Source organism: Mycetomoellerius zeteki, unplaced genomic scaffold (genome assembly GCF_001594055.1).
Source record: "Mycetomoellerius zeteki isolate Tzet28-1 unplaced genomic scaffold, Tzet1.0 scaffold312, whole genome shotgun sequence".
Taxonomy (NCBI): domain Eukaryota; kingdom Metazoa; phylum Arthropoda; class Insecta; order Hymenoptera; family Formicidae; genus Mycetomoellerius; species Mycetomoellerius zeteki.
In genome coordinates this window covers 131,860-157,665 of record NW_017257297.1, presented here as the reverse complement: position 1 = coordinate 157,665, position 25,806 = coordinate 131,860, and the positions used below count along the sequence as shown (strand labels likewise).

Here is a 25,806-nt window from a genome sequence, read left to right as displayed (position 1 = left end):
AGTTTTACGATCTAATTCTATAAAAGATAAAAGATAAAAGAGAAGCATGTAATTAACTTCATATTTTTCATAAATTCTTTTCCAAACTTTAAAATTGTATGAAAAGAATTGGAAATTGCTTTATTCCGCCAATGAAGCAATAGTTATATTTGACATGCTCTTTAAGCGAATACATTTTTTAAGCAATTAACAAATGTAATGAATATATATTCGTTGCATCTGACTCTTAACATCACAACTACCTAAAATCACGATGAGGAAAAATACTGATCGTAACATGATGAGAAATATCTGGAGAAGGTAAAGTCTTTTTCGATTAGCTAATGGTCGTCGATATTGTATCGTGTTTCGCAATTGTAAGTTACTCTTTTTGCGAGTAACGTACCATTTTTTTTAATACTTCGACGACAATTTATGTTTTCACCAAGTAATAGTCGCCAAATTGACATACGGAAATTTTTGATCTTTTTTTTACGATCTTACATTTCGTCACGGCCGCCGTGTAAAATATTTCGATCTCGCAATGATTTATCGGTGAAGCCCAAGCTAAATAATAATCATCAAAGTAACATATAGCCTCTCCCGTGACTGCACTCGTTTAAATGGGAAATTGGCCAAGGAATAAAATATTTCGACCTCGCGATGATTTATCGTTAAACTAACGGCCAAATTGGCCTCTCGTTCCCTCTTCGTTCGTTTACATATATATATCTTCGCAAACGACGCAACGAGAAAAGAAAAAATCGCAAGGTATTGCTCGATGAACATCCAAAAGTGATTTATTAATGATATCGATATTAAATGGCATTAATGATCAGAAACCAATGCCAAATCGCAAACCGTAAGCTGATCGATCGTTGTTATATTATTGTTATTCCGTCGACCAAGGATATTTCTCGCCTTGCTTCGGAAAATACACGAATTACAAAAATTGACAGATACGTCTGCTACACATCGATTAGAAGGAGCATTGAGAGATACAAATATTAAGAGAAACATACGTGTTTACAGAAATTTGTAAATTTAGAGATTATCGATGACAAAGTCCTTTACATAACATCCAGAAACTTGTAATTGCGGAGAAAAATCTATACTTTATTTTTGAGCGAGAAAAATTTGCTTCTTTTCCAGATATACGCTTTTCGCATAACGGTTTAAAATCTGTTCAAAACAGACGGCACATTTAAGGCGTCAATCATTAGGATTACGTGAAACTATTATTGTCGGCGAGCAGTAAGCTTATTGTCCATCGACGGATCTTGCGATAAGATCAATTTTTCTAAATGAGTCTGTGGATTAGTCGCTGATTAAATTGCGTGACGGACTTCCTCACTTCCATCGTACCGTTTCTAATTTTGATCAACTTTTTTAAATTCTTTTTTTTTTAGCAATTTTTTGATATTATTATTTTTATTATTCGCTGATAGATTATTACTTGAGAGATCATTAATGGTCGAAACATATATATTCGTAGATATCTACCGTTGACAAGGGATAATCATTGGCCAGTAAGGAAGAACGTCAGACACAAGATCCGAATATTTACATCCGTTTCCTCTCACTCCCCTTACGATTCGCTGAGTAAAACGTGTGAGTTCGATATATAACGTAATTTGTACGGTATCGTCGCTCTGGACGAGCAGAGAGGCGAGGCGAGGGCTTTTACATGGAATGGGACACGATGCGAGAGTTCGATGTCCGCAGGAAGTTATCGATGTCCGGTAACAGGAACCTCTTGAAGCCATGTCGACAATCTCCGTGCAGGCGATGCAGGGACTGCAGGTAGCGGGTTTTCGGGATGAACGGTCTTAGCGACCGAGTCTTAGCCGACGCGTGGGGGGTGTAGTTGGACGAGGACCCATCTGCGGGATCCTCCCTGAAATTCATTTGCACCCTCGTTATGTCTCGCAGAACGCTGCTCGTTTGACAATCACATACAATTGGATCAATTCTAAACATGTAACTAATCGATAGCACGCGCTGTTGACAGCGTCAGCACGAACACTAATTATTTGATGAAAACGATGGCAGAAAATTTGATAAAAACGAAAGTTCATTCATGCACCAGCTGTTGATTATTTATAAAAATTTCAAATTTTTTTCTATAAAAACGCTTTACTTTATAGAAAAAAATTTGATTAGTGTAGAAAAGAATAAATGATAATATTTATATGTACAGCAGAAACATTTACATTATTAAAACAATTATCGACGTTTTTTTCCAATATGGTCAACTCGATGATTCCAGAGAGATTCCGATAGCGCAGGAATGTTCAATATATTGAACATTTAACATCAATGTAATGTACACCAATGTAATATATACAAGTACTTTAGCAAAATAGTTCTTAATCCTATCAATTACACGAGTTACCACTTTGCTGAAAACTCACGTAATGTCGCGCGAACCATTAAAATAAAAATGAAACAATATAAAAAACATTCCGAAGTAACACTGCATTTTTGAACATAATCTAGAAAAATGTCGCATCACGGCACTCATGGTTCCCAACAATTGAGTTTAATAATCATTTGTAGGCTGTAAATATAGAGAGACTGAAACTTTAAATAAATCACACTCTTCATTCTTCGTGATTTTTTCGAATAATTGAATAATTTGAATAATTAAAGTATTTTAATAATATTTTTAGTAATTAAATATATTTTTAAAAGGATAAAAATTAATTAATGTTGAGAACCATTTGATAAGAAACACTAAGAATTACTAACTAAAATTACTAACACCGATTCTACGCCGTCTAATCGTCTAACATCGATCAACTACCAGCGTTTTAATGATCTAATATGTAGTCTCTAACAGCGAGACATACTACATCGAAACATTGTACACCCAACTACCGTGATGAGTCCCGAGATGGTATCGTGGTAGTAGAAGAAGAAGACACAATTGGAGAACGTTTTATTTTGTACGTGGTGATTTGTAGATGGTGGTAGGTGGTTGTTGGTATTTGGTGGGTAATCATTGACGTGACGTGACGTGACGTGGCTGATAAATCTGTTGGTACTGGCACACATATAGATATGACATATTTTCTCAGTCTGTAGGTAGAGCTCTACTTGAGTACAGGTACTGGCGAAACAGTTGACACATCACACCGAGGTAGGAGAAGAGGGCACGGCGAAGGATAGAGAAACAGAGAGACAGAGAGCGGCTGCCTAATGGCCTGACCTTTCGACCAGATATCGCGGTGACCGAGAGAATCGTGGTGTACGGAACGACGGGAGCCAGCCGAGGCGTGCGAGGGCTCCAATATGTCTCTTACTTGGTTGCAATACTTCAGCGTAGCCCGAGTCGGCCGGCATCTCCGGCGAGGAACCTGTTCTCGACAGAGTTTATGGTTGACAACAGACGATGTCGATTTGTTCGATGCCGTTTTTTTTCTACGCTATTGTGGAATTTTGAGGGTGAATGAGCAACGATGCGTCATGGATGCGTGGATGCAAGGGAAAAAAATCCATTGAATTGTGATCCCGCAATTAATGCGGATTCTTCTAGCTGACGGAACAATCGGCGAGCTTAAATATTGATCAACAAAAAGAAAGAAAATACGATATTAAATTTTACTCACGTAAAACGGAAGCATGATAAATTCGCGATAGCGCTATGATATTTGATAGCCTTTCGTTCGCGTTATAAATGTAAAATTGGATTTAAGGTTTTTAACAAGGTTATCAATTAATAACGCCCGAAATGTCGCGTGTCACGCATATTATAAATGTAAAATGAATTTTGTGGGAGTTTATTTTACATTTATCTCTCGTGGAGATAAATGTATCAATCCTCAGATGAATACCAACCAAAATATCGGATGCTCCAATTTTACTCACCCATGAACCTCTTCTCCGCATTCGGATAATGATCGGCGAGTGCCTCGATCATGTCCTCGTAATCGAGTATGTTGGTATTCTGCACGACAGGCAGCGGATACTCATCGGAAAAATCGATCTGTCGTTTGTGCCTCGTTTGTGAAGTGGCTGCGTCCATCCTCCTATTTGATCTGTTCTTCGCCCTGCTGTCGTCTAGTTCCTCCGAGATGCTGAAGGATGTGGGCCAGTTGCCGGCAACGTTCACTTTGGCATCGTTCCCGTGGTCTTGTCTGATAAGCTGCTGGAGGTCCAAGGGCTCACTGGGTGTCTCGTGATCGTTCAAGGATCTCCCGTGACGGTTGAGCACCCGGGCGATCATCCTGCCTGCACTCGCGGTGCCGCCTCGTTTCATGAAATCGGGCCAATCGGCGTTTCTGGCCAACGATGCAATGTTGCGTTTGCCCTCGTCGTATCCACGGACCGGATAACCGCCGTTTCGAACCAACGAACCGAGATATCGCTTACCATAGGGCAGAGAGGAATCCCTGGCTAGCGCGGCGATGTTTCTCTTACCAGTCTGCGGCAGCATCGAGTCTCTCGCCAGAGAAGCGAGGTTTCTTTTGCCACCCATAGGCAGCATACTCTGCCTGGCCAGAGAACCGATGTTCCTTTTGCCGCTCTGCGTACTGTATTCGCGAAGCACCGACCCGATGTGACGTCTGCCTGTGGGCAATGCGAAGTCTCGTGCCAAAGCGCCGACGTTACGTTTGTCTAACGGATACTCGATCAATTCTGGGTCCAGCTCAACTTGGTAATCGTAGATCCCGGGCGTTCGTCGACGGTACTCGTCGTCCATTAACGCGCGCACCAGCTCCTCTAGATTATCGCTTAATTCAACAAATTAATTAAGTCAGGTGACTGAATAAATATATATATATGACATGGTAATATTTTTAATAATAAAATTAATATGAGATTATTATAAAGTTATTAAATAGTATTTATTCAACAAGAGTCATAAGATCATCAAAATGCAATACGATTTCTAATTCTTTCATGTTTATTGCGGCATATCTTTTTTGTACGGAAATTTAAACATTTCCTGTTCAAAATTATTAAATTCAAGAATCGGAAAGATCTCAGATGATATACCTAGGTATATTTATACTCCTCTTCTCCTCGTCATCGCCATCGTTCTCGCGCTCCTGTACGATGATTGGTAGATCGTCGTTTTTGGCCAAGGTAGCGAGACTGCGTTTTTCCGATTCGGGAATCAAATCCCGCGAATCAATCCCCTCGCTGTCATACAGAAGACGTGCAGGAAATTCAGTCAGTTTGTGAGTGCGAGGCATGACGTTGAGATGTCCACGAAACGCAGGATCCCTGAGGAGCTCCAGATAGACATCACTAGGTACACAGATCTCAACGTCGTCATTCTCCTCGGAACTAAGAGCTTTCAGAAGAGCCATGCCGTTCTTATAGTTCTTCGCCTCCTGAATTATTCTCGCTGTCCTCGAATACGCCGCCAGATTCGAACTGACTTCCGGTAAATGCAGCAACGCCAGGAAGGTCTTCTTTGGTATGCATTGACTGCCTTCTTCGTCTTGACATGTTACCTGGAGCGAAACGTGATCGGTTACGGATCAATAGGTCCTCTTCGCATCTTACTTTTTGCACAAAAGAATCTAGCACTTATATTCATATTCTTCAATATTTCTTCATTATTCGATATATATTGATATACATATACATATTGCACTTAGAAAAAATATAGTAGTAGCAACTATATATTTATGTATATAGTTAAATAAACTGTTTTTAATTGCAATAAAACTCTAAAATAGTTTATTTAATTGTAACATTAATTCTAAATATCTAAATTCTTTGGAGTAAAATCTCACTGTTAAAGAGTGACAGAATTTTCACTTTTTAGAGTAAGATTCCACTCCAAGAAATTTAGAGAAATAAAACTTTTATATAATTGTCATCTATATAATTGTTATCACTATGTTCTTTTCTCTGAGTATTCATTTAATTATATGTAGGTAATAATCGCTATTGATACATAAAATATTATCGGCGTTACACGCTATATAATTACATTCCAATAAACTCCAATAATAAAAATAATGCAAGAGACATGCGGAAATTGAAATATCTGATAAACTAGAACATTCGTCTTTGGTATTGTTGAATTTGTCGATCCTCATTATGCAATTTTATTATATTCTCTACGATATATATATATATATATATGCTTTCAAAACGACGAAGTCTAATATCACACATGAATGTGTTCTCGAGAATATCGCGCAAATATATATCAATATATGTTGAGTTGAATTTCATATAAACTAAACCATCAAAAAAAAAAGACAATAAAATGCAGGAAGAATCTATACTCTTTCATATTTTATTTGACAGTGATAGATTTCCAGGTGATTTGCTCTCTCGCTGACAGAACGATATCGTTTTTGTATTATCCTTCAACTGCTGCGTATTTTGACAAACGGAGTTGACAGTTGTGACGTCATTTAGATTTATTTTACCATATAGTTCTCTCGTTTAAAAAAACAGTAACTTATTTTATCTTTGCCTTTGATGGTTAACACGTACATAAAGATCTTGAAATATTGTACTAGCATTAGTTTGTATATGTGTATTTATATATAAATACATAAATTAATACTAGAATTTCAAGATCATATTGTTATGTATAATAATACAATATATAAATATATTATAAAATGCATGCTTAATTTTTTCCCAGTAAATTTTATTATTATGAATTATAATATATGATTATCATTTAATGTGGAAAATGATAAAAATATGTTTGTACTACGGAAAAATTAATTACCAAATTAGTAGAGTAAATCACGGGTGAAGTTTATAAAAGCAAACCGATAACAGAGCTCATAGAATTTATTATGAGAAATAAAATACCAGCACGATCTGCTCGATGTTTCCGACATTCCACTTCATTTCAATCCCCCATTATTTCCACAACGCTCAAGGTAACCGAGCATTTATATAATTCCATTAAATCCCATTTTAATCGATTGTCGTGAATTCGAGTCACGTGCACGTGGCTCGTGTAAGGCGGTCGTCACGTTTTGACACTAATTTTTCAGGAAGAACATGACGACGCCGGTAGCGCAATATCAGCAATACTATGATGCGTTCACGTGGATTTATGAAAATTCGACGAGATACGAGATACGCGAGAATTAATCTGATGCATAATATGCGAAATACGTGCCAGCTGCGCTATAATTAAATGATCACCCCTATGTCAGGGATGAATTAAATCCTGTGGCGATCGCGACACGCCATTTATGATCGCAGATATATTACACTGTAGTTTACGCGGAACGAAAATGGTAATGAAGGGAATATCGCACGGGTCGCGAAATGCTGAAAATACGTAACGTTTGACGTCTACCGTTGGAACTTTGTGCGATATCAATCGCTATCAGCGTTTATGTAGGCTTTGCAACGGTAATAAATTTTTTATTGCATTCTATAAAATTCGTATCTTTCAATACAGGTGTCGATATATACAGATTTAAAAATAATGTATATTTGCGTTTTTATAAAAAAATTTAAATTCAATATATTTCAATATATTTGCGTCTTTTATAAAAGAATTTAAATATAATATTCCAGGGTTTCTTTATGTTATTTTACAATGGAAAAAATAAAAGAGATTATATACACAAAATGGCATATAAAATATAACACCATTTAATTATTCAATTTTCAGACTTTGATAATCGTTAATAAATTTTCTTTATACCAGTTTTTCATTTTAATTAAAAATAAATATATATCTTATAACATAAACTAAATGGTATGACATTTTGTGTATCACCCTATTTAATTACGATGATTTATTTTACTTTACTCTTATCAGACTAATTTTGTTAGATAATTTAATTCACATGATGGTCTGATTTAGCGATGATTTACTTTACCTCCAAATTTATGCCAATTCCAATGGAACTGACTCAAAGTACCTTCGCAATATTGTTCTGCTTCGTGTAAACTGTGGAACAGTTTGCAAATTTCGGTCATATGTCGTTGATATTAACTGTGACCGTATGCCTTTGTGAATGTTTGATAATATCCTTTGAGTATGAAAGCGTAAGCGACGCGCATTTGAACATGCTTCTATATCATCAAAATGTGATATTTGACATCGCGGTAAAGAAACTATCATTTTTGAAAGCGTGCGCATTATTAAGAAAATTTAAAAAATGATAACAGATACTAATAAAAACAGTTTATGCGACAAAATTGGTAAATTGTCAAGACTCGACATCGGGAAGTTGAAACTAATTGATGTTGAAACTAATACAAATAGGATATGAGCGTAAACAATGATTTTAGTACAATATATCAGGAAATATTTGTCACCGCCTGGTAATTAACGTTATTACGGTGGTAGATTAGTGACGCTTCAAATCCAATTTCGGTGATGCGCTTGACGTCAAGCTCTGCATATGATAGCTACAATTACAACACACGTCTGCGACCAGAGAACCATGTGACATCTGTAGTCTACATTTTACACATCGTACAGCGTTGAATTTAAACAAATTTCAATATTCATGAAAATTGAAACAATTTTTCTGTGCTGCGTGATGCTCTCTTATTCGGAAACTTTTGAAATATAAAATATCAAATTACTGGACAAAATAAATTTTAAAAGAAACCTCTCCATAATAATAGATTCTAGTATTAAATAAACTTCGGAATGTCAGATGAACTTTATAATGTTTGAAATGTTTGTATAATTTGATCGAGCTAGGCAATAACTTACTGCGCCGCTAAAGAAGTTCGCATATAAACTTGTCAGAGATATAAAGAGAATTTTTACACTCGAGAAAAGATCTATGAAGTTTGTTACAAAAATCATTAATAGATAAGAAAATCCATTCTTCACTCGGTTTTAAGAAGATACTGTAAGAAGATACTGTAAGAATTTTAATATTTCTTGCACACGTTTATATGGAACATCACGCAACACCTGCTGCGTTTCATATTGTACAATCTTGTTTCTGCTTATGAGAAATGTACGCAAATGTGCGTAGCAGAAACACACGTACATTTGTGGAAATTTGACTGCGCAGCTACAGTAATTTGATTTCGTTTATCGCCCGTTTCACATCCTCTTTGACAAAATTCTCTTCAATAAAATTTTTAATATAACTTTTACATAACCTCGTTTTCGATAATAAAATATACATATAACTAAAATATACACAATTTATATTACCTAATCGAACAAGCTTTATTTATACGAATTATCGAAGTTTATGATATAATTTTTGTAAATCTCTCGCAAATCACTCTGTTTAGTAAGTGATACGAAAATTCCATCTTGCAACGTGAATGAAGTAAATGTTTAATTATTGGCTCACTTCTGGATACTGTTGCTTCGCAAAAGGTCAAAGGATCATTCTTGTACGCGGGAAGTGTTACCGATGATCACGGCCGTGTTTCATTAAACCCTTCCGCCTCTTTGATGCATGTTAAATCGTAGTCCTTGGCTAGTAGAACTAAATTGAATTCCTAGGAAACTACGTGGATTATCCTGTAATGAAAACCTACGTTTCGCCAATTACATCATACCAAATACCAAGTATTAATTCCTCCAATGGATAATTTATCCGAAATTTTGCTTTTGTTTTTGCAAAATTAGTAACAAAATGATGAAGTCGGATCCAAGCTAACAGTTGAATTAAAAGTTGAAACAGTGGAATTAGCGCGCATTTTTTTTATAAAATATGCGAAATAGCTATTATTATTTAACTACGAACAAACACATATATGACATAAATCCTCGCAAAATTATAAATACTCAACGGAATATGCCACAATTTCAAATGACATAATATTACATGTACGAACCTCCTGATCATTTATCCGAAACATTATTTTAAATGTTAAATTCACAAGTATTAATTTTAATTTTACTTCTCTGGAAAATGTTATTTGTAGTTAAAAATTAATACAAATTTATCAAAATAATTGCAAATTAACATTCAATTAACGTTCAAATTTTTTATACAAATCCTGTTTTAAAAGTGACTTTATAGTATTATTACAAGAAATTCAATTTACCGGTCCTTTATAGTATTATTACAAGAAACTCAATTTACCGGTCCTTTCGAGCGAGTCAATTTGATACAGATATTTCTATTGAATTGCCTCTCCGATGTCATCACCGAAGAATACGCTACCGTCAAGCTTTCTATAGTTTTTGGGAGATAAAATTCACCTGGCATCATGGAGCGCAATATTCGAATACTTGGGCAAATTGAAAAGGACGTTCTTTACGGAATGAAGCAATGTAAATTCTTGCTGTCTTGTGTACGAAATTTGGTTGTAAAAGTTTTCAATCGCCCACATCTCTCCGTCCTTTGAACAGATACTCCTGAATTCTCTCGCTCCTTCTTTCCATCTGCTCCATTTTCAGTATCATGTTTTTGCATTTGAGTTAGTTTATCGGCAAAGTAAACGTTTAGCTCTCGATGCGCACAAATTCCGTAGGGATATCAAGGATCTATTGGATTCATACATTCTAAAGGTTATATTTTTCAATGGAAATATGTGGATTTGTTTAATCCCTGATAATAAAATTCTTCTGCTTGTTTCAAATGACGCAAGAAATATTATTGACATTGATGTTACAATAAATTATTAACGATCTTCCTTCATTAAGCGCAGAAGAATGAATTTTCAAAAACATTACATAACATTGATTAATAATTTTAAAATGCGTATTATAAGCACAATTAGAATTTAAAACGGAGCAATATCATAAATTTATTATGATTATGCATATTATATTTGTCCAGAGATTATTTGATTTTTTACTCAAAACTGTGTCTTTAATGAAGAAACTTTACTGACCACAGCAAATTGCAAACTGGACAAAATTTCGCTGCGAAAGAATTGGAAATACATAAGCGAAGTGTACTTGAGCGAGGCGCAATGGCAAGTGACAAAGCGTTTTCCGATCTGTCGATGCCACATTCAACATGCGCCACGTTACTGATACGTTCTTTTATGCGGCTTGAAGAACGCATTTGTATTCTCTCGACATTGCCTTTTTTTACAGGCGATTAACTGCGCCTTGTGAGTCCCGCTAGTAAGTTCACTTATGAGAATATAGTTGCGTGCCCTTGACAAATGAAAACACAGTTTTGCAAAAGCGACCAATCTGAAGATCGTCATAAAGCCGGTATGAGAAGACTTTGGATTCTCGACAATGCGCTCTCAAAAAAGTTTTCACCATTGTTGACTGATGTTATATGCATTCGTTACTTGCCCTGCAAATTGTATTTAAAGTGCAGGCAAAAACTTCTTCTTCCGTATCTGTCAAAAAGCTAAATGTGTTTTTTCTTTCGTATGCCTCATAAAATATCGACTTTCTTTGCTCGCTGTTGCGAATATATTTTTATTTAGCGAAATAAAAACTCTGTAAAGAGAATGAAGAGAAACTAAAAATTTTTTTTAAAATCTCCCTCTTCCTCTTTCTCTTTTCCACATTTTTTTCCAGAGATATATGTGTAGTCATTTATTAATATTTTATTGTGTATTCAATCAGGTTTTATTTAAACTCAAAAATATTAATTATTATACATATAATACATATTCAAGAAATATTAAATTAAAAATGCAATTAACTCGAGGGATGTTCCACGAAAAAATTTTCAGCTTCATCACGTAACGTTTTTTTTAAAATAATACGACGAAATACTTTTATAACAAAATCGCTTCGAGGAACCTTGTTACTAAAATTTATTATTTAATAAGTAACTTTCACTATAATACTGTGTACAAAACTCAATTTTCACGCGTATGATAATTTGACATTTTTAAATCGGATTTTAACTGTTTGTCTGAAAGCTTAGAACGGAAAATGTACTGAGCAGGAAAATTAATGCGAAGCTACTTTACAATAACATTCATTAGCATTCCCCGCTAAGCATATACCGCTGCATTAGAGATTACTCGATCTCGTGTACTATAAGCTAGTTAGGATAATCGCATTATCAAAACTTGCGTGCGTATTTAGATTTGTGTCAAGTAGGCTGCTTTAATCGTGTTCGTATATGTTGGTACTTCAGTCTGACGTGATTTATGTATTTATACCACTTATTTTTGTAACACTTGTTCAATAACTATGTCTCGTTATCAGAAATCATAATCCGTCTCGATTTAGCGTTTTATTATTTTTTCAGTACATTTTATACTTTAGTTAGATATCAAAGGACCAATGGTAACATTTGTTATTTAACTTCCATGTATATCAAAATGTAAATCTATCAATTTTTGGGGTTAATTTCAAAGTAAATAACGTTTATACGAACATATGCACTTAGCAAATAATAGACTAAATATGAATCAAATTTAATACATTTTTTTCGTTAAATTATTTAATTCCAACATTTTAGTTACGTTAATGACATATATGGAAACAATGGTGACCTATAGAAACGGTTAAAAATAACTCAAATTGGGTGGAATTTGACATTAAACATTAACGGTATAGCGTGATAGAAATTATTAACGCCAAATTAATAGCAGTATTCAATAATAATTTATATGTATGTAAAATTATTAAATATATATATATATATAAAATACAAGAATGGCTATATTTTTAAAGACTATAACAAAAAATATAACAGTTTTAACCGAAATGACAAAGTCTCCTCCACAGATGTGACGCAAATTACATTAGCAAAACTTGTCTGAGTATTCAAATTTGCGTCGACCTCTAAACTGCCCTAATCACGTGTTGCAATGTATGCAACTTTAGTCCGACACCGCGATCTATTTTATTACTTATTTTTGTAACATTTGTGTTTAACAATCACATCTTGTCACCGAGAACCATAATCTATCTCGATTTCTATTTCGCGTTTTATTCTATTTTCATTTGAAACGGCAAAAGTACCCTACAAATGTATACGCTAATTTATTTTACATAATGCCACCTCTGATCTACCAGAGCTTTTTATTCAAAGAATAACGCTACGATATGCATGTCACGCCACTTTCTCATGACGTAACTGATATTATAAAAGAGATCTCGCTCTATCAATGACTCCTCCGTATCGTCCCACGCGTGGACATACGAAGTTCGGAGCTGCCTCGTTTTCTGCGAAAAGATGTGATTAACGAGACGGCGTGTATCATTTTCTTGGAAATAACATAAATTGTACGAAAGAAGGTCCTCTCGGTGACAGATCGCTCAAAAAATATTCAATACGATAGGCGAACTTAATGTAAGAGACGATGTGAGCCGTCTAAATGATGTTATCACCTCTCATCGATTTTTCGTTTTCCACCTACGACTTTCGCACCTAAACTAACTGTCGGAAAAAAGAGGATCACAAGTCTTCTTTATACTGTGCGATTGATGTATCGATGATCGTGACTGGTTCTTTCCATTCTGAAGACAATTATATCCATCAATCAGGGTGATCGACATTAAAGGGTATCACCAAAAATGTACCGAGAACAGCTAATAAAAGTGACTCTCTGGGGTAAAACGAGTCGTGACATTTATATCCTTCGTAAATAAAGGTGGAAATAGAATGGCAGAAATGAAATTCGCAATGAACGCAAAAGTAAGGATTACCAAAGTTGCCGAAGTATTAATTCAGTTCAAATACTATTTCAGGAATCTTCGAGTAAGCGTTAATTAACTATCACATGTTTCCGATCCAAATTACGAGATTTCTAAAATACAAGACATTCATTTAGACATGCCATTCGAGCTCCTTTCGTTTATACCGTGCAGATAAGCCTTCTTTTAGCGGCACGAGACGGTGCAAACTCTAATCTGATTAAGGAGGATGATAACATGTGGTAAGGTTCACCAACTAAATTAGAAATGTATTCAGATGGATGTACAAAATGAAATGTAGTGAGCGACCCTTCATAATATACACAATAGAAGTAGAAAAAGCGTTAGCGTATTAGAGAAGTAGAATAGGAAACATTATATTCTTTAACCTAAATTAGTATTCATAATTATAAGTGGAAGACCGATGAAAATAAATCAAATGATAGAATCTTATTTTCGGTTGAAGCGGATCTTAAAATTAGAATGCTTAATAATATTCAATATGCGAATTTCCAAAAATATCTATATTATCCAGTTCTATAAATTGTATGTCAATTCGATTTATCGGACTTGAAACGCAATTATTAACTAAAATTGGCAATATAACATGATAAATTACATTGATCGTTAATTTAATAATGAATGCTAATAAGCATTTTAAAATAAAGAGTCTGTTGAAATTCAGACCAAAAACATTACCTCAGCTAGTATTTGAACTTATAATTGGTATTTACGGGTTTAGTGAATCTGGACATTTTTTCAGTTACACATCAGACATTGTGAAAATTATTTATAACAACTGTTTTTCCTTGACCTTACATAATTTTAAGTTACATAATCTTACTTCCTATATTTGATACACTTTCTATATCTTCCAAATAAAAAAATTCGTTCGTTAATGTTAACATTAAATAAAAATATATTTTAAGTTTTAAATTATTAGTAAACCCGCGAATATCAATTAAGAAAATTTCGGAGCGAATACCAATTAAGTTAAAAGTAATCTCTACATTCTTCGGAGTAGATTCTTACTGTAAAGAGTAAAAACTTTGCGACTCTCGAAGAAGAATGACAGAATTTTTAATCTTTAAGAGTGAAATTGCACTCCAAAGAATTTAGAGAGTATAATCATCGTTCGTAGTATTAAATTATTGTTGAATATTGTCATCAATTTTTATTACACTACTAAGTTCACTATCGCTTTTTAGTTAAGTCGGAGCAGCACAGCGACGCTTCAAATAACACGCGTGACAACGTCAAAAGAATCGTGTTACATCACTTTCTTGTAAAATCCATACAGGAGCTTCTGATAACGGAGAACGGGAGCACATCTGTTCGATAAACGACATCAATCTTTCGCGAAAGTCATGTTTCTTTCAAATAATAACGAGAGAATTATTACGATCTTGTGGCGAAATGCGCGATCGATACGCGGAATTATGATCGGAATTATGATCGACGAGCCATCCGGTATTCGCAAGCTTAATCACGCGCGCAGGCCTTTTAATCACTTAAACCATTTATTACGCTTGACAACTTTAATCTTTAATTTAAATTTGTACCACACGTTCGACGTAAGATGCTTGTATCCAATTTACGTGACGCGACGACGTCGAACACGTCGTCAGGTACATGTAGAACAATGACGATTCTGTAGATAATTCGATCGTGCGTCATCTTGATGTCATCTTGATTTTATTATGGTTTTGTATTCTACCTGAATAGCACACGTAGAGTGAAAACGTCCTTCACCACTTTTTTCGAACTGCTATACACTCAATCGTGTACAAACCATCGCAAAACGCAGTTCTCAAACTAATGTCTTACTTAAATTCGCGTCAATTAAGTTCATATGTGAAGCTCTCGTAGCATATTGTTTGATTCTATTCAAAGCTGTATATAGATATATTTAATGTAACAGAAAAAATATGTGAAATATCATAATCGTAGCAATAATTTATTTCAGATGGTAAAATGGGAACAATATTTTTAATCAGTTTTTGACTTAGCGATCAATCACTTTCTTAGACCACATCATCCAAGGAGCAGATAGATAAAGTGTCAGCCGACTGTCGTTTATGAAAAGTCCTTGGCAATGCATGTAATTGCATGCATGGATTGTTTACTATTAGTTAACAATATTATATAAATAAATTTATATATAAAGGATTCTTAAAACAAAAGATAATTGACAACAAATACCATAAAGCAATGTTTGATCTAAACATTAAATAATAGTTAATAATATGAAAAAAAATGGTTTTACCGAAGTATCTAAAAATTTAGCTGAATAGATATCTGAAAATAACTTTATTGGACTATTGAAATAATTATATAGGACATTCAAACTGGTTGCTAGAATATTAAGACATTTTGCTGCATTGTTCATCATGCTTAAGATTCCTACGTAATTATTTTGATGGTTCAACAAAATAATTTTCAGATTCTGTAGATCTGGATCTACCTAAAATTTTTAGATACCTCAACAAAATCATTCTTTCTGTAAAGATGCATAATTAATATTTTTAGCCAAAGCTGTATTTATAAAATATAAACAACACAAACAGTCGGCCGACTTTTGTCTATCGTGTGCTCTTATCCTAACACGGGATATTTGTAATTTAAAGATCGCGTCGACATAATCGGAGCAGTCGGAGCGACGAGCGTCACCGTTGCGTTCCATATTGTCAGCATGTTCACAGGGAATATCAATAATCATGTCGAATGAGTTCGCTCGCGCGCAAACTGGATATCCTGTACAATTAAATACATATATTTCGCGAAAAGATGTACATCTCTTTTATCAGATAGTTTGTTATTCGTCATGCGAGCGATGCTGCAAACGGCGACGATAAATCACGACGTACCGCAACACAGGGTGCGTTAGTTGATAACAAGTGCCGCGTGTATGTACGTGTGATTAATGCTTCGCGCAAATCAAACTTTCTGAGGATTAATCGAGGAATTAATCTGAGTAGGTACGAATGCAATTATTCGTACAGTGGCATGTTCGTCCGCCGTTTCTTTGCATTTAACACGCAAACATCTGTTCTCGTACGATAGACATTTATTGAAAAGATAAATTTTTATTCAAAGAATCATTTGTATTGCGGAACGCAAACTCAAGGTGTCGAGCGTGCGAAGTTCAATAAATTAAGAAAGCGCCGCGTGCAATGCGAACAATCTGAATTCGATTTGCATAGAGTCGCCGCGCTCTCGTTTGCTTTCGTCACGACCGCGTAGAAGGGAAATTACTGATCGAAGATATAGGACTCGCAGATGCCATGAAGAAGACCTTCGCACTGATTACGGCAGAATTCAACGGACGATAAAATGATCAGACACGTCCTACAAACAAGATGCTCTTTGTTCCTGAATCCTCGCTCATAAATATTTAAGACGCGCTTCTAAAAAAAAAACTACATAATTCAAAACTAATAAAATGTTCTGTAATCCTCTCACTACGTATATAAAACTTGACCCATTTCATTCTGTAGACAATACACAAAATATATTAGGAGGGGGAATCTGTATCTTAAATATACTTAAATAAACCCTAAGAAAATTCACATTTTAAGAACTTATTTCTGATGAATAGAATTTATTCTGAGATAAGAGATATTTTAAGTAAAGTTTAAACGTGATAACAGAGATAACAATAAGATCGAGAAATGATACTCTTGGGAAGTATTTCTGGAACAGCAGTAAATAGTTACGCTTGGTCTGACTATAGCCGTCTTTGACTACTTCGAGTGGAACGACACGGACTACCGCGCCACGAAGGATTCTTGTCCGCAAGGGTGAGGATGCAACAAAACGAAATGAAGAGCTTTCGAAGTTCCCAGAACTGTTCCGTGAACTTCAAATCGACTGGCTTTAATTATATTACGGCTACGTATGCTAGACAAAGCGGGTGCTCCCAGCTTCTCCAAGAAACGAACGGATCACAAGATTAACTCTGAATGCTTAATTTAGCGTGTGCTTTTTGGGCGTAATGGAGAAGTACTATAGAAGCTCTTGTAACAATATCGAATAAATTCTCAAATCGTTTAACTTACCAGTATTTTCTGATCAAAAAGAGAGTAAAGAAAAATAAGCGAACATTTATAATATTTGCTGTCGGACTTAAAGTGCAATCATAAATTGAAGCTGAAATAATATCGCAAATTAAATTGATCATTAATGCTATTGAATAATAATGCTAAGAAACATTTTAAAACACTGAAAAGAATTTATATTACAAAAATATCACGCCAACCAGAATAATTTTTAAGCATCGTTATTAAATTGACGATCTCTCAATTTAATTTAATTTAATTATTATTTCAGCTTCAGTTTATGATTACATCTCAAGTTCGACAGTAAACGACATGCAGTTTATGCAACTAAAAGATGTATTTACATTTAATCTTTAAATAGACAGGTGGCCACAACATCTCAAGCATAATTATTTTAAAAACTTTGTTCTGAAAAAGAAAAACAAAAAGTATATTACCGGAAGTTTTAAAGTTTATTATTTTTATATATTCCTCTTATAAAATTTATACCCTTCGAGATAGAAAAATGTAAAATTAATAAACTTACATTACTTAAATTGATATTATTTATTTTAAAAATCTAATGTAAATTTAACTCTATATATATATATTATTATTAAAAAATATAAATATAAAATTTTTTGGTGTTCTGAACATCTCCATCTACCTACTTAAAAGTTCAACGTATAAATATTATCAGGCATCAAAATCTACCCTCGATTTGATCCTTCTTTACTTATTTAATTCGAACATTTATAGTTTGAGCTTTGACGTATAACATGATGTATATCCTCACGGTTCTTTTCACGTCCTATTTGGAGCAAGTGTATTTAATTTTAAAGTTAGATCGCGTGAATAAGAGATAATACTATTCTTTTCGTATAATACACGAGTTATCGTGAGCAATAATTTGCGTCTTTCCAAAAGAGTCTTTTCAAGAAGACCGCGCTACTTCCTAACAATGTAATTTGTACACGGACGCATCTCTCTATGCACGTACGAAGCACCTTCACTCCGACCAATTTCTATAGTGCATATAACATCACGGTGAAAGCCGCTGGCCTTTTGTTTTCGTCGATTAAGAACGCCCACTGCTATTTAGATCACCACAATGTACGCAGCTACATCATACATGTTTCGCCGTAGTCTGCTCGTTCGAGATATCTTGTAATATCTCATAAATTTATACTCGCGTAGTGTCAGTCGGTCTCTAGCGAGACGGACTTTGCCGCTTCATAAAAGCAAATTAATTCCAATAAACAACGTTTTAAATGAGACGTACTTTCAAACATACCTTTAAATTAAATCATATACACCGATTCAATTTCATTCTAAATACAACACAAGAGATTATTACAAAGCGGATATTATGAGGTATGCTATAACATTTCGCGGGAAACAATCAGATTTGATTTCGCGAGTACTTTATTTATGATAAACCAGTACAACGCATAACAAAAGTGATCACTTTTAGGGAATTAATTGAATTCCACGTCGGAATTACGATCAGTAGTCTCTTTGAAGAGCACGCGTTCCGTGCTTTGATAGATCAATAAAAAGCGCTTTATGCAGTAAATCATTAAAAACGTTTTCCCATTCCTCTCGCCGCCTTGAATAAAGAAGGCAACAGGTTTGACTCCCTACATCTTTAGCATTAATGAAACCTTTGGACCTTTTCTTACATGACATTTTCGCGACGTAACGTCTATTGATGCTGGTCACACAAAATGGGTGAAAATAAAATCTCTCTGTAAAAGCACTTTTTTATACCGTACGTGGAAACGCAATTTAATTTTGCTATCAATGCTTGTCAGCAAAACAATTTATACAATAGTTTCGCAAAAAAAGATCAATTACTTTTTAACGACGTCAATTTAATTTAACAACGTGAATACTGATAGCATAAAACCATATAGTTACAAACGTTAAACAAAAAATATATTTTTAAATTTCTAATTATAAAAATTAATTATACCCATAAATAAATGAGTGCGATATGTTTCGACGATGGCATTTAAACAGCAAAATACATTTGCTGTGTATATTTATTTTTGATTCCATCTATATGAATAAGAGATATCATTTAACATAAACTTTGATGTTAGATGGACGATAAGACGAAACGCAGATTTCTGAAAGGATCGTGACGAAGAACATATTTACAAAGAGGATAAACAGAGGCAAGATTCCACTTTTAGAAATGAAAATGAAAAGGAAGAGTTTGGCGAACGGCTTACAAAGTTGAGGATAGTTGAGGATTGTCAGTAAGCGGGAACTTCGCTCCCTATACAAATTTACAGTGTGATATTAAGAAAGTTCAGTCATATAGAACTTGGTTCAACAGCCAAATCTCGTCTTGCGGTTCACCATTCTGTTGACAATATATACCATATATATATATAATATACGAACAATTTGTTGCGATAATAACGAAATAATTTATTCCTATTCTGTGCATTCGGAAATTATTAAAATTTACAGAATTATCTCCAGCGCGTACAAGTTAATCTAAAAACCAATAAATTCAATTTTTAGAATCAAAATCACAATAATCAATTATAAAAATATTTAATATGAGACGACAAAAATGCTTTTAAAACCGATTTTCCAATTTCTCTAGGGATCAAACTGTAATTTTTTCGTTAAATTGACTTACTACATTTAGATATTAAGATTTAGACATTTATTGAAACCGGCAGTAAATATTTCCTTTGATCATTGACCCACTTCTGGCAGGGAGGACATTTTTCATTCTAGGGGGCTCTCAGCTTTCCCTAGTTACGCATCGTGCGTGATCGAAGAACAAGTACTCCCTTTTTCTCTCCTCTCTCTCTCTCTCTCTCTCTCTCTTTGTACATGAAAAACTAATAGTCTGTTTGATCGCATGTAATCTGGCGTAATTAAAATACAAGTATAGAGCCAAGCATACAAAGAATCGAAGAATTAATCTAGAAAGATTTTTCTGATACTTTATCTAATAAGATAAAATCGAGCAATCCGTCGCAAAGTTATTAGCACGTCACATTAAATTGTCATTCATCATTATCAAAAAAGCAAAATCTAAAATAAGGACAAAGAGTATTTTATATTTTAAGGTATTCCATGATTATTTTATGTCATTGTAATTTCTTGTTATTTAAAAAATGTAATTTATTTTCAAGTACTCGTAAAAATGCTATACACACGGCTTTTAAAATTTCGTTTGGCGAGCGAATACAATACGTTTGAACATATATGAAAAAAGCTCTCTCTGAAAAGAATTTTTGTTTTCAGAGTGGCTTTGGCACTTTAAAACCAATCACGAGGGATCAGAGAACCAATAAACGAAGTCCGTTTCATAACCGCGATCGATAGATCCGTAATTTTTAGGTGGATTTTAAATATACACGGCATATATGACGTATATTTCAAATTGTAATCCGCTCGATCAACTGATTCTCTTTGCCGGATCTGCAAAGCTCTTTAAAAGCATAAACGGCAGGACAGCTGTGCTGAATGTTAGCTCACTCCCAACGGTGCATCTTTGAATTTTCTATGTTCGAACGAGAGCGTTCCCGATAAATCATACCTCACGGATCGTCTAAAAGTGCAAGCACTATCCCGAGGAATCGAAATTCGGTATTATTCGAGATTCTATCCGATATTTTAGATGCACAAAGAGAAATGGGCGTGTTCGCTCTTCCTTGTTCTTCCTTTCGACTACCGTTCGTTGTAAACGATATATGTACGCGCTTGTCTCGCCATCCGGTTCGTAAACTTTGTATACGGAAAATGACGGGTATAACAATACAGCTGGCCGAGTGTAAAAATTTGATAAAATATCAGATAACATTGGAAATGTGAGTGACAAAAGAGGTGGAAAATGTTTTATAAAACTCTTGATACATAGAACGATCGTTATTCGCTACGCCTTTTTTTTATTCTAACAGGCTTTACAGCTCCTCGCCCTAAGAAGCTGAGAGATAAGAAATTTTATTTGCGTTCCGGAATTATGTAAATAATGTGGGGTAATAACATAACATGTTTTTACAGGCACCGTCCCATAAAATTACACGACGTTTTATCTACGTTCCAGTCAAACAAGCACAAATCGCACGCTCAATACTTTTTTTCGTTTATGTATATGTTTAAATTCTTTTCAAGACATTTTTTTCTAAGAAAAACGCAATCTCGACAAGAATTAAATATTTTTATTGCGTCAAGACTGTCCTCGCTCGCGTGAATTTTGGTAGCAAGGATTTAATCGCTGTGGAATTAATCGTTAAGGAATTTCTCAAAACTTGGATATACACACCGCTGTAAGATGATGCGAGATTGCAATTTTGCAAGTGCATACCTCAAGTGCCTGCCAAACATTCCTTTATCCAAATACGTTGTAAACACGTTATACGCTCAAAGTAATCACTGGCTCATTTCATCAAACTCGGCCGAAAGGTCAGTTCAAAAGAAAATGCACATTGATTAAATTAAATGTTCCGCACCATTAAGGTATTAAGCGTATTATTACTTGAACTAAAAATTATAAAATTCACGCAAAAAATATTATTAAATATTAAGAGCCATCTTGACCGTCGAATATGGTCTTCTTCGCTTAATGGTGTTGAACATTCCTTGGTCTATTTTCACTTAATACTTTATTGTTTCAATTTTCCGATTTGATTGAAACAAACAGTCGCATCACGTAGCTTCAAAAATTTTAATGCAAAATAAAATACATGTAATATACAGGCTCAAAATATCTCTCATTAAATAGGAATTTAAATATCTTACTATATTTCGGAATCAATAACGTAAGCATAGGATAATAACACAATTTTTTATACAGGCTCCATAAACCAAGTCCCATAAAACAGCTTTATTATAAAAGTCAAAATGAAAGAGTCTAAAGTAGTGTTCATAATGAATTTTATCGAAAAAATAAGATTCGAACGTCAAATTCGAAGAAGCGAAATTAAAAAAATAAATTATTATCAAAATATTTATTAATTATAAATTAATAATATAGCTCAATAAGAATAAATCAATAAATAAAAGGAGGGCTACAAACCAATTAAAATATAAAGAATATTTAAGATTCGTACAAACGTTTCGATGCCGATCGGGTCATTTTCAATGTAAAAACAAATAACATTACAAAAGTTATCGAAGTATTCAGTCAGATTACAGCATCCAGTGAAACGTATCGGTTATTTCTGTATTCCCTATTATTTGTGTGTGGTCCATATGTAAAATTAGCATTATTTGACTGATATAAAAGTGATCTCATCTTATTTTTTCAAATCTACAATCTTACAAATAATTCACATCAAAATAAAAATAATAAACTGACATTGCGTTACAATTAAAATTAAATTATATAATCAAGTATGTATATTTTATAATAATTTAGTACCAATTAAGTTACATACATATATATACCTTGATTTGTCGTAATGTGAGTTTTTTTTTATAATAAGAGACTAATATCGGAGATGGTTCACATTAAAAGACAAAAACATGGGATAAACAAACAAAATGATACAAATTCTCTGCCAGAATCATATCTCAATATTATACAATCTTTTTCCCCTTCCTAATATTGTCCTCTGTCCCCTTTCATTTATTGTCTTTTCTTTGTTTCCTTGTTTCCTTTTTATCATAACGTCGCCTAATATCGTCGAAGATACATGTTCTCTCCAATATATCGTATTATGGCTTATTTTTGCCTATTGTATACGACTTAATTAATTTTGCGTTTTTCTCTCAATGTTTGACTCACATCATTACGACAAATCAAGGTATATATATATGTATGTATGTAACTTAATTGGTACTAAATTATTATAAAATATACATACTTGATTATATAATTTAATTTTAATTGTAACGCAATGTCAGTTTATTATTTTTATTTTGATGTAAATTATTTGTAAGATTGTAGATTTGAAAAAATAAGATGAGATTACTTTTATATCAGTTAAATGATGCTAATTTTACATATGGACCGCACACATCAAATAATAGGGAATACAGAAACCGACGTTTCACTGGATACTGTAATCTGACCGAATACTTCGATAACTTTTGTAATATTATTTGTTTTTACATTGAAAATGACCCGATCGGCGTCGAAACGTTTGTACGAATATTAAATATTCTTTATATTTTAATTAGCTCGTAGCCTTTCTTTTATTTATTGATTTATTAATTATCTTTACGTAAATTTCGCTTTACCTATGCCGGGATTAAAGAAATATTGTGAACACTTATCTTTATGTTATTCTTTGTAGCAAATATTGAAAACTACCTTAGCTAAATATTCTTTTAAAGAAAAATCACTCAATATAAAAAAATATGCAGCTAAAAGACAAATATAAGCATATATCTCTGTATTGCAATTTTAAATATCCTCAATCGATTCGACAAACTCTTTAATGTATAAAACTATTTTATATTATCTATTCAACTCAATTTTATTTAAATAAAATAGAGAACAGTTTTATATTTTCAAGTCCGGCGCTACAGAGACGAACTATTTGCGTCGCGGGGAGAAGGAAAAACAAATTAGCAAGGGACCACTCACCGCAGGCTGGCGAATCTCGTTGACAATGGAGATGTAGAGGAACAAGCTCACGAGATAACTTCTGGTGAATCCCATCATCTTTTCGGAGGTGACGATCAGCCTCTCCGTCGCGACGCGGACTTCCAAATGTGAATATCGCTCTTCAGAATGTGTTGCCTCTTATATAGGGTGCACTCCAGCCGGCGCAGGCGTTCTCCACCCCCAAGCGTTCTCCTCGCCCCATAACGCACCCACATGCGACGTACGTACGTACATACGTACGCGATGGTCGTGGCTGTCCTTTTTATTTTTTTATTTTTTTGTTGTCTCTCCTTCTTGCGACACGGAGCATGGCTCAGAGGCGAAATAAGCCGCGAATTCTTCGCAAGGGAGGGAAAAAAGAAGAAACATGGCAACAAGAGAGTATTTTTCGAGACTGTAACGAGGCTAATATCCGCGTTTATTGCTCGTCGATGGAGAAGAGTGTTTGACCGTGGCGTTGCATAATGGTAACGGAGTAGTGCTTTTTATTGGAAAGTTACTACTCAATTGTGCTATCTTCTTCCAGATTTATTGCAAAAAAGAATAAAATAAAAAGGCATTATGATAAAAAGATAAATTGTTACAATATCCATAATTGTGCAATTTAAGTTACTCGAAATTGATCGTTGAAAGCGATACAATTTCCAATTCAATCCTCAACAATCGCGACAAAATAAATCTCAAATAGAATTATTAAAAGCAAACGTAATTATTGAACCACACCTGCAGCATCAGAATTATACTGAGTCTTGCGGCTTTCAAACGCTAATTATAATTTGACGTAATTTAATTATATATTTTCTAATATATCTATAATCAAACTTTACTTAATAATCATCTCACTGATTAGTATAAATATAATTAATTGTCATAAATAATAAGTGGAAAATAAATTAATTAAATAACAATTAAATAACAGAAACAATCCTGTTTTTAATCCAAGAGGATCTTGATGTTTAATAATTCATATGTAAATTTTTCAGTTTGATTTGTTAGATTTAAAACGCAATTATAAACTGAAGTTGGAAATAATATTACAAATCACATTGTCAATTTAATAACAATGCTAATAAGTATCTTAAAATATTGCAAAGAATTTATTGCAAAAAATATCACTTCACCCATGAGGTAATATACTTTTCGCAATAAATTCTTTGCAATATTTTAAGATGCTTATTAATATCATTATTAAATTGAATTATTGAATTGAAAAATTTATATATAAATATTGTTAAGCATCAAGATCCATTTCGACCGAAAATAGATTCCTTCCTCTTATTTAATTAATTATTATAATCGAGAATAAAAGAAAATATTAAGAATTCGCTATGTATGTGTATATCGTATTGTATATATAGCAAACTATATATATATATATATATATATGATTTCATATATCATGAATTGTGTGAGAACCGAGGCGACTGGCCTTTTCTGAAATAGCATTGCCCTTTATTGGGGTGTTCTCGGTTTTTCTCGGATTTAATTCCGTCTCCATATATCGTTCATCATGCTTGAGCCACGGTAAAAATATCCTTTCCCATTATTTATATAATTAGCGATCTTCTAAAAATTCCAGTTAATTGTCCATTTTTACTCGATCTTTTCCTAAAAATTTATATTGCAACTCAGATAAAAATACTATCTATCTATTCAATAATGACATCAATTAACGTCTCGTTAAGGGGGTATTTTGGTTTGTCGAGTCA

The 25,806-nt window shown here is 33.7% G+C and overlaps 1 protein-coding gene across 2 annotated transcripts; it reads right to left on the bottom strand.

Annotated features, from left to right (window-relative positions):
- Positions 1-178: 178 nt before the first annotated feature.
- Nplp1 (Neuropeptide-like precursor 1) lies at positions 179-24,190 on the bottom strand. Of its 2 annotated transcripts, XM_018451568.1 has the most exons (5): positions 24,077-24,190; positions 4,981-5,444; positions 3,850-4,715; positions 3,191-3,338; positions 179-1,876 (listed from the first exon to the last, which is right to left on the bottom strand). In XM_018451568.1, exons 1-5 carry the CDS (start codon positions 24,152-24,154, stop codon positions 1,663-1,665), a joined length of 1,770 nt encoding a protein of 589 aa, XP_018307070.1. In that variant the 5' UTR covers positions 24,155-24,190; the 3' UTR covers positions 179-1,662. The 2 variants fall into 2 exon arrangements, with proteins under 2 accessions (XP_018307070.1, XP_018307071.1); XM_018451569.1 differs by lacking the exon at positions 3,191-3,338 and having other exon boundaries at positions 1,722-1,876.
- Between the last annotated feature and the right edge of the window lie 1,616 nt (positions 24,191-25,806).